This window comes from Suricata suricatta, chromosome 17 (genome assembly GCF_006229205.1).
Source record: "Suricata suricatta isolate VVHF042 chromosome 17, meerkat_22Aug2017_6uvM2_HiC, whole genome shotgun sequence".
NCBI lineage: Eukaryota > Metazoa > Chordata > Mammalia > Carnivora > Herpestidae > Suricata > Suricata suricatta.
This window is the reverse complement of record NC_043716.1, coordinates 35363382-35373321: the sequence shown is the minus strand read 5'-3', so window position 1 is coordinate 35373321 and position 9940 is coordinate 35363382. Positions and strand designations below refer to the sequence as shown.

Sequence of the window (9940 nt, the reverse complement as noted above, 5' to 3'; positions counted from 1 at the left end):
TTTTCCCCCAATGTGCGCCATATCACCCATTATCACTTTTTACCGTGCCACACAATCCTATCTGGCTCTTCTCATCACACATGGGGCTCCGTGGTATCCGTGTCACACCCCCTCAGGAGGATAAATCATCCCCTTTCCCTTGACCCACCCCCTCCCCGATCACACGACCACAGTGATTCGGCCACAGCCGGGACACCCCGGTACTGAGCAACCTAAAGAAGAGACACAGGGAGTGCAGTACCTTATACACACTTCTCAGGCCAAGAGACAAGGAGACCATTGGCAGGAGACAAAGCAGGTTTATTAGGGCCAAGGATGCCTAAGGTCTGAGTTAAGGCGGCTCAGCTGGTTCTCATGGCCCAAGGGGCAGTCCAGGGCAGTGAGAAGGGTGAGTCACTATTGAAGCCAAATCTTTGCATCTCGGACTCCCAGGCCAGAGACCTCAGGAGTCAGTTCCGGGGGTGTCTAGCGGTACAGAGAGGTCTCTCCTCTCTCCAGAGGTCTTTCAGCTTTTGCCAGGATTGGGGAAATGCTCTGGGGGCAGGGAGCCCTGAATCCACAGCCTTCATTTCAGTAACGACCATTTAATTTGTTCCTTGGCAGACTGAAGAACCTGGGGAATACGGAATAAGGCTGAGAGAAAGAATTGGGGGGCGTGGGGACTATCAAGCACCTTAACACTGCAGTGAGGGCAAGGTCTACAAGCCCACTTTTCCTGTGTCCCTGTGATCCTCCGTCACTAGGTGGCAGCAGCTCATCTCTGCCAGGCTTAAGTGGGGCTGGGCCAGCCACAGAGCAGTCCAAACTGGCTGCAGCCAGCTCCCTGCCCGGGCCCCAGCCTGCCCAGCCCTCCACTGTTCCTGCATCTGCTGCCCTGGGTGTGGCAGCAGGCCCCGTCTCTCCCGTGCCACGCCAGGCAAGCGCCCGCCCACAGTGCCACGTCTAGGCAGAGGCTAGGCCCAGGCCAGACACTTCCTGTGCCCAGACACCTCAGCAAACCCCTAGCTCTAGTCTCAGCTGGCAGCTTTCCTCAAAGCCTCAGCCCCAGCCGCTGCTGATGTGGCACAGCTGGCAAAGGGGGCTGGCCCAGTGCTGCTACGGGCCACCTGCGCTCAGATGCTGTCAGTCTCACATCCTGCCGAGGAAAACAGCTTTTGACTTCGTCAAATCCACACAACTGTGCACACACAGCGCCAACGTGGTGGGGACCCCAGGTATGTCCCTCAGATCATCCCTCCAGCCATCAAGCCTCATTCCCTTCCACTGAAGTCCCTTCCCACACTGTATGTCCCTTCCTCCTGCACAGTCTCTCTCTTGTCTCAGGGACAGCACCGGCCCTGGGGTTCTCCTGTACTCCCGGCCAGAAACTTAACTTTCCCCTCATTTCATCTCCCGTTCACCACCTACAACTCCCTTGGTATTTTACTCAAGAATTTCATTAACATGCTATGTCTTCATTCTTTCCCTCTTCCAAAAAAAGAATAGGAGCTGGTCTAAGAGCTTTCCATGCATTTGCTTTTCTAATTCACATAATAACTCTACGAGGAGTGTCCTGTGATAATGTGGGGCCCCGAGAGGTTGAGCAGCTTGCTGCGGGTCACCCAGCTTGCAGGTGGTAGGGGGACATGCATCCTGGGATGACTCCCACCAGGAGCGCCTGTGTTCTCAACTGCTCTGCTCATTGCTCTCCAACCTCTTTATGACCTGAAAACTGCCATGTGGCTCCTGTTTCCAGTAAGGCACGAGGAGGCACTGGGAACTGGAAGGGAGGGAGAGGCAGCGTCATGAGCGGCAAAGGCAGGAAAGGAAGTGGGCACCACACCTGGCGCTCCACACGGGATGGCTTGGGTCCATCTCGGCCTGAGCTATCACAGCAGGAGGCAGTTAGTGCACCAGGGTGGGAGGGTCCATAAAAGCAGGATTAGTCTGGGCAGAGAGACCTGTGGGCAGACAGAATGGAGGTCAAGCAGTCGGACTGACAAGCAGGAAGTTTGCCCAGCTGTGGAACCAGGCGGGCCAGGGATCCAGGAACCTGAGCCCTGCCACACACGCATTCCCAGACAGGACCATGCAGGAGACTGGCCGGGATGGACTTTCCCACAGCCAGGTCATGCAGGAGCAAGGTGGCAAGTGGTGAGTGGAGATGGTTAGATCCTGTCACGGATTTGAGGGTCTCTTAACAACGCCAGCAGGAACCCTAAACAGCAAGTGGTGAGGGGCTGGAGGGAAACTCCTATTTGCTACCCCTTCCAGGTTTGGGGGGAAGCATCAGGGGCCCATAAGTCCCCAGAATGCTTTGCGGGACAAGTGACCCAGTCATCTCCAGGGTGGTTGCTTACCCTGGGTTTTCAGCCAATGACACCAAGCCAGATGAGGTGGGCTGCTGGTGGGGCATGCATCATTCATTAAGACCCAGCTCTGCACCATCTTGGAGATTGCGGAAGGCTCCAGGGACTCCCTCCAAGAGATGGCCTGTCACTGCCTCATCCCTTCCCTCCTGCACCCCTGACTTCTCAGCTTCAGTAGTCCCACTGGGTCCCCCCCGGGAGGCTCTGCTTTCCTCCCTCTGTCCCATTTCTCGCTGAGGCAGATGACGGGCCTACCTGGGCCACACTCTGTTCAGTCAGGCTGCTGTCATCTGCCTGCGGGGAAACAATGTCAGAGAGTGGTCAAGGCCGGGAGAGGGCATTGGGTAAAGAAAGAGAGGTGAAGGAAAGGGGCGCTGGAGTGGGTGGTGGGGTGGTGCAGTGGTTAGGTGCATGTTCACCCCCCAGTCTGCCACTTGAAAGCTAAGACCCTGGGGGCCCATCAATGGATGCATGGAGAGCAAGGGCATGAAGGGGAATAAAGATGGGAGAAAAGGTTTCATCCAGACACGAGAAGCCAAACTAGGCAGGGAGGGTCTATCTGTACCCCGCCCCCCCACTCTGCAAACTCAAGGCCAAGGCAGCCATCTGGTGCCTTTTGGTGACTTTCTTTCTTTCCCCAGTCCGTACTTTCCCACTGGGGAGAACGGTGAGGTACTTGGGGATCTTAAAGGGGGGAGGGCAGGAGATCTCTTGTACTAACTACCCCCCCAAACCTGCCACAGGTACATCACCCCAGTAGTTTCTTCTGTGGGAGAAGCCTGGGTTCCTAGCATCCCTCCTGCACCAGGACGGCAGGGAGAGGAAGGGAAGGGCAGCCTGGAAGAGATGGGAGTGAGGGGCAGGCAGGAAGATTCTTACCCTAAAATTCACCTTCTGGATCACTTGCTGGGGGTCACTCTCCAGAATCACACTACAAGATGAGAAACCAGAAGGAAAATCAATGCCATGACACTTCCCTCTGCTGCTTCTTCCTGCTAGGCGTCCCCCTTCTCTGAGCCCCCGCTTACTGCATCCTGAAGCAGCCCCTCTTCTGGTCCCCCCTCCTCCATATTCCTCAGCCAGAACTCTCCCTCACTATGGACAGCCCTCAGCTTTGATTCCTCTCCACATCAAACCTGGTGGTCACACACTTGTCACTGGGCAAAAGCTTTGAAACAAGTGAGGGCAGTCCAGTCTAGAATGATCAGAGGGTCAAAAGCAGAGACTGAAAAACTTGGAGCTCTTGAAAGTTCGATTTGCATTCTGGGTCTAGGGATGGATTCAGATGCGGTGAAGGAAGGGAGGCCCCCTGGGGATCCCATCTTGTTTCACTATTATTCTATGCCACGGGGCCATGCTGCACATGAAAGAGTGGACACTTAAAATAAAAATCTGTCTTCCGTTTCGATAGACCCAAGTTTCAAGGCGTTTCTCAGCTCGTGGGCAGTCTTGCACGATGCAGTGTGGGCGCTATGGTGCTGCTGTAGGTATGCTTCCGGGTGCGGGTGTGAGGGCTGGTCACTGTGGGTGAGACAGAGGCCGTGGGATTGACTGAGTGCTCCCCTTTCCTCAAAGAGGCTCCTCCGATGCAAAAGCTGAGTTTTTCTCATACCACTCCTGGGGAAGTGAACAGATACTTCTCCAAGAGCCTCTTCCAGGCCCTATCACTGGGGCAGCTGGCAGCCCCTCACCAGAGATCCTTTCACTCATAAGACAGAAACATCCTGAGGCACCTGGGTGGCTCAGTCCGTCAAGTGTCTGACTTTGGCTCAGATCACAAACTTGCAATTAGTGAGTTCGAGCCCTGCATCAGGCTCTGTGCTGACAGCTTGGAGCCTGGAGCCTGCTTCGGATTCTGTGTCTCCCTCTCTCTCTACCCCTCCCTTACTTGCACTCTGTCTCTCAAAAATAAACATTTACAAAAAAGAGAGAGAGAGAGAAACGTCCCCGGCCAAGGCTCCAGGCCAAGCCTCCAGTTTGGGCACTGTCTCGACACTTCCCTGATTTTCCTTGGAGGGAAACTGAGTTCCTCAAGAGACCTGGAGGCATCCTCCCTTCCCAGGGCTCTTCCAAGGCCCTGCACCTCATTTTATATTTGTAATAGTGTGTGTGTGTGTGTGTGGGTGTGTGTGTGGGTGTGTGGGTGTGTGGTTATGTTCCTTAAAGAGTTTCTCCTAAATTGCATATATTTCTGGTCCCACAAAGCCTGGTCTTATCTCACTCACTTTGGGTTCCGGCAATCAGCCTTGCCTCAACAGGCAGTCAACAGAGAGGGAAGGGGGAGGGAAGGAGAAAGGAATCCTGCAGCACCCTGTCTCCCAGAGTGCATGTGCGACAGTGTCGAGCAAAGAGCTCAGTCTCTGGGACCAGGCCCATGGGGGTTTGATCTTGGTCCTGCTGCTCCCTAGCCATGGGACTTTGGAGAGGTCACTTGAAGCTCTGGACCTCTGTTTCCTCATCTCGAAAATGGACGTTATGAAAGAGGCATGTTTTTAAGGCGATCGGCTTCTATTATCCTTTGCCCCTGAGCCAGAACTTCCTTTTCTACCTCAATGTCACCTCCCATGGAAATTCACACTAATCAACCCTTCTCATATGAGCTCCCGGCTTCCGAAGAACCTCCTAGCATAGCAGTTTATTGAACGCGGGCTGTGAGCGTCGCCTGCCTCACCTCAGTTAACCCCTACACCCTATGAGGTAGGTCGTCAGTCCCCTATCTCCATTGGAAAGAGGAGGAAAGGAAGGCTGAGGCAGAATGAGCAATGGGCCCACGTCCTGCATCTAGCTGAGGCTGGGATGGAGCTCTAAGAGGGGGAGGTCTGGAGGCAGTAGGGAGCAGAATGGAGATCTCCCAGAGATAGACCCAGAGATGGGCAGGGGCCTGGGCTGCCCTTTTCTTCTGGGTGCTGGAGAGCAAACCATTCCCCAAACCCTGCCTCTTCAACAGTCTGCCATAGTTCAGCATCAGATTGCTTTCTTGCTTGCTTGACGCTGGCTAGCGTTGAAATCAACCTCCATCCTCATGAGTGGGGCCTGGGAATAGGCCCGGGTGGGAGGGAAGGGAGGGAGGAGCTGGCCAGAGAGCCAATGGTGTGCTGGGTGCAATCCAGAGCTGTTGACCCTCAAAGGCACCTCCCGCTGTGAGTGTCCCTGGGCGGCCCCCCTTCTCTCCGGCCCCCTCTCCTCACCCGCCATCCACAATCTCGTCCAGCACCAAGAAGGCTCCGTCCATGTTCTCCAGCAGCCAGCGCTTCTCCATGTTCTTCCTGAAGGCAGACACAGCTCCTGGCTATGAGGAGCTGAGTTTCTGCCTAGATGAGGCAGACTGACTCTCTCTCTCTCTCTCTCTCCCTCTCTCTCTCTCTGTCCCCCCATTCCCCCACTCCAACCCAACAAGCACCGGGAAGGAGAATGTCAAGGGCAGTGAGGGAGCCCTATGCAAGGATTCCTGAGCAAGGGACACGTCTTCATCCTTAGGCCCCCTCTTTGCCCAGGGCACTGACACTGCCCCCACCAAGTGACCCCTAATGCATTGCAGAGCTAGGTTAGATGCTACAGCCACCGTATGGTTTATTGTCTTGTCCTTAGACATTTATTTTTGGTATATTCTGGTTTGGTTTACCCAGGCCATGTTCACTGGACTAGATATCAGGTAACTGAATGGGGGTGCAGTGAAAGCCATCCTGAGCTTCAAGGAAAACAAAACAAAACGGAGTCTGGGTCTCTATTCTGATACAAACAGATTGGAACCTCAGGCACATCACCCAGCTTTCCTGGACCTCATTTTCCGGCCATACCCTCCTGTGGCTCTGCTCTAGGTGATACCACAGCGGTCCGTCAAGGGCAAGGGCCCCGGAGGACGGGGCTCTGGGTCCAGTCTTAGTCTTTTGGGGACTTGAGGAGGAGAGCAGAGGAAGGGCCCCTGCCTCTGTGATGTATCAAGGTCTGGGAGAGGAGGGCCTTGGAGGCCGGAGGACCTCACTCACCTTAAGACATGGTTCAGGGACTCAAACAGGCAGGTGAGAACCGACATGAGCATCAGCTGAGGATGGGGAGAGACAGGAGGAAAACAAGAGAGCTTGGGGTCCAGAGGCCAAAAGGAGAATCCAGAGCCTACCTGTGCGGCCAGTTGTCCCATCCAGAGAGGACAGGGCTGGAGACTGAGTGCAGCTTGACCTCGGGGGCGTGCTTCCCTGTGCATGGGCTGAGAAGCACCGCAGTGCCCCACTGTGGGACACTGAGTGTACCCTTCCCTAGTGATATTTAAGGAAGAAGCAAAGACTCCCTGCAGGGGACTTCATGTCTGATTCCCAGGGACACTCAGAGGCATTGGGGATATGTACCATCCCAGAAAGAACCATCCTGGCCACTCCCCACCCCCCAGAGCCTAGAAGGAGGGGTACCAATGATGAGCCTTCAGAACCCAGCTTCTACCCCAGAACCCGAGCCACAGACAGACCCTCCTCGTCACCCCAACCTCCTGAATTCACCTCATTCTCGTGGGAGGAGCCCACGACATACAGGAAGAGGTCAATGCTGCTCTTGTAGACGATGGTCATGCCCCCGCAAAATGCAATCTCACCTGGAAGTGGAGGGGGCTTTCAGGTGTGGCCACCTCTGCCGGGTCCCTCCTCCTGATCTCCAGCTCTGCTGGTCTCCCCCTTCCTCCTTCTCTTTCCAAGGAACCCTTGACAAGACTAGCACTAGGAACACTACCACCAGGCTGCTGTGTGTCCTTTCCTCAAGGTTCATTCTGAGGAGTCAACGAACCCAGCGCAGGGTTGACCTTCAGCCCCCCTCCCACCATGTGCAATGCCTGGTTCCAGCCCCAGGCTGGCGGGGGGGTGGGGGTGGGACACACAATGCCATTGTCCTCTTCTGCTGAGAGGAAGGGCTTGGTGTGTTGGGTTGGGGGGGGGTAAGAGTCGAATCGGGGAGTGAAGGTTCCCTAGAGGAAGAGAGAAGAACAGCTGGGAAGGAGAGGAAAAAGAACCTCGGGGGGAAAAAAAGGGGATGGCTTATGGTATTCATGGCCGGTAGGGACAGATGTGTGCAGATGGAGGGGACCGCGATATGCGTCTGAGAGTTCTGAGCAAGGAAGAGGCAGACACTTACTGTCAGTCCGGCTGGTCTTGTTGAAGACATTTTTCTCAAAGGCCATCTGCTCCTTCAAGGAGGGGAATGTATCATCATAATACTATGAGAAAGGAAAGGAGAAGGGGTGATAGGTTTCCACAGAGCCTGGATCCTCCCGGGACGGGTAGCAGAGAGTGGTAGGTGCTGTCCACGTGGGGACCTGTCTCCTGTTTGTTGCCCTTTAGGCCTGCACACTCACTGTTTCCCCATAAACACAAATGTTAGGCAAAGAAGGTCACAAAAAGTAGAGGAATTTTAAGCCCTGTTTTGGAGCCCTCTCCTGAGTCCTTGGCGGCTTTTGGACATTCACCAGATGTGCAGTGTGCTAAGGACTGGGGTGGTCACTAGGTCACGCTGTTTCTACAGGAAGCTGAGTCTGCAGGAAAGGGCCCTTACTATAATCACTGCCATAGCAGCTACCTCGTTATCCCCATTCTACTGATGGGGAAACTGAGGCGTGAAGAAATCCCATGATTTCCCTGACATCTCTCTTGCTCTGTAAGAGGCAGAGCCAGGGATGGTCTGACTGCAGACAGGGTTATGGTGAAGACTAAGTATCTAAGGGAAAGTTCCTGGCACCCACTGCATCACTAAATCAATGCTTTCTGGTTTGGGTTTGGTGAGCCTGTTTCTCTAACTCAGTTTCTTTTTTTTCTCTTTTTCATTTTTCTCCCCTAATGTGTTATCTATTTTTGAGAGAGAGAGAGAGAGAGAGACAGTGTGAGCAGGGGAGGGTGAGAGAGAGGGAGACACAGAATCTGAAGCAGGCTCCAGGCTCTGAGCTAGCTGTCAGCACAGAGCCTGACGCGGGGCTTGAACCCATGAACTGAGAGATCATGACCTGAGCCAAAGTCGGATGTTCAACCGACTGAGCCACCCAGGTGCCCCACTGACTCAGTTTCTTAATTTGAACCTGGGATGGGTCCCGCTGGAATGAGGCTCCGGAGCCTCTGGTCATCTGCTGGAGCAAAGTGTGCTCGGCTGAGCTTTCAATGCTCTGGATGTAGACTTTGCCACTTGGTAGTCCCCCTTGCCAATTAGTAGCCTCCCTGCTGGCCACTGCTGTGGTGGGCAAGCTTATTTGAATATCAGGAAGATGAAAAGTTTCAGTCCCAAGTAAACACATCTATAAGGATTTCATAGCTGGTTTAGAAGCCATAGCCCTGCTGCAGTCGATTGTGTTGACGATAGACATTAATTTTTTGGATCATCCTAGTGTGGTTCACCCAGGCCGTGGAGGACAGATACAAGACCAATGGATAGTTGGTGTAGTGAAAATCACCCTCCTGAGCTTCAAGTCAGAATACCTGAGTTCTGATCTGTGTCCTGATAGTCATCCGTGTGACCTCAGGCAACTCACTTAGCTCTCTAGACCACCTTTTCTTTATTTGTGAAATGAAAGAGTTGTATTAAATGGTCTCTCAGAACTTGGCTAAATTCTCAGACTCCTCAGACTAAATCCTCAGTGTTCACCAAACTGTAGAAAAAAAGTGGAGGTTGCCTGTTTAGAACTGGGGGCTAAGACTCCTGGGCTCCACAGACCCCTCAGGAGGTCCCTTCCATGCCCAAGGTCCAGCTGGCCAGTGGAAAGAATGATAAGAAGACACTTTAGGGAATGAGAGAAGAAAGAGACCAGCAGTCTGACAAGGCAGGAGGATGCACAGAAGGACCTTTGGAAAGATCTAAGCCGAGCTGCTCTGAGTCACAGAGCCCACAGGGGGGTCCTCCGGAGGGGGGAGTCAGCTGGGTGGGGATTTCTGTTTTGGGGGCTGGAGCACCGTGTTTTCAGGGGCCTTCTGGTGAGGGTAGGAGGTTACCTTGGCCAGGAGGCGATGTCCGTCATTATCTAGGATGAAAACAGCCTTGATGGTGTAGAGAGAAGGTTCCTGCAACTGACACCAGGGGAGAGCTCCGTTGGCTCCTGACTCAAGGCAGACACCCTGCCATTGGCTCTATGGCATCTGCTGGTCCCAGGGGTCCATCCTCAGGCTCCAGCGACCCCAAAGGTCTACAGCTCATTCTGGCCCAAACCTGGGCTACAACTGGCCAACTCCAGTGCCTGCTCCACTCCCAGGCAGATGTTCCACTGCTGGCCTCGGGTGGGCGCTATGCCCATTGGGTGCAGAAGGTCCGTCCGGGCCCAAGTTCTGTCATGCACTGACTGCTCCAGAGCCCGAGTCGGAGTGTATCACAGAACCTGGGCCGGGGGGACAGCGGCGCCGAGCCTCCTCCTTCCAGCGAACCCCGGGCCGAGGCTGGACCCGCGCTCTTAGCGTGGCCCCAGCCCCCTGGCCCGGGGACGGGGGCTCCAGAAGCACGCACCTCAGCCCACGGCCCGTGGGGTCTCCAGTCCCGGGCCGCCCCGCCACGCCTCACCCCTCCCGGCGGAACCTCGGTCCACCCCCACCCCCAAGCCGTGCCCATCACCGCTCCGAACTGATCCAGAACTTCACCCT

The 9940-nt window shown here is 54.8% G+C and overlaps 1 protein-coding gene across 1 annotated transcript; it reads right to left on the bottom strand.

The window, feature by feature from the left end:
• Window positions 1-279: 279 nt before the first annotated feature.
• Window positions 280-9600, bottom strand: COPZ2 (coatomer protein complex subunit zeta 2). Its single transcript, XM_029927016.1, has 9 exons — window positions 9516-9600; window positions 9302-9405; window positions 7464-7545; window positions 6839-6930; window positions 6335-6390; window positions 5537-5614; window positions 3228-3279; window positions 2604-2642; window positions 280-613 (listed from the first exon to the last, which is right to left on the bottom strand). The coding sequence occupies exons 1-9, from the start codon at window positions 9598-9600 to the stop codon at window positions 566-568; spliced, it is 636 nt and encodes a 211-aa protein (XP_029782876.1). The 3' UTR covers window positions 280-565.
• Between the last annotated feature and the right edge of the window lie 340 nt (window positions 9601-9940).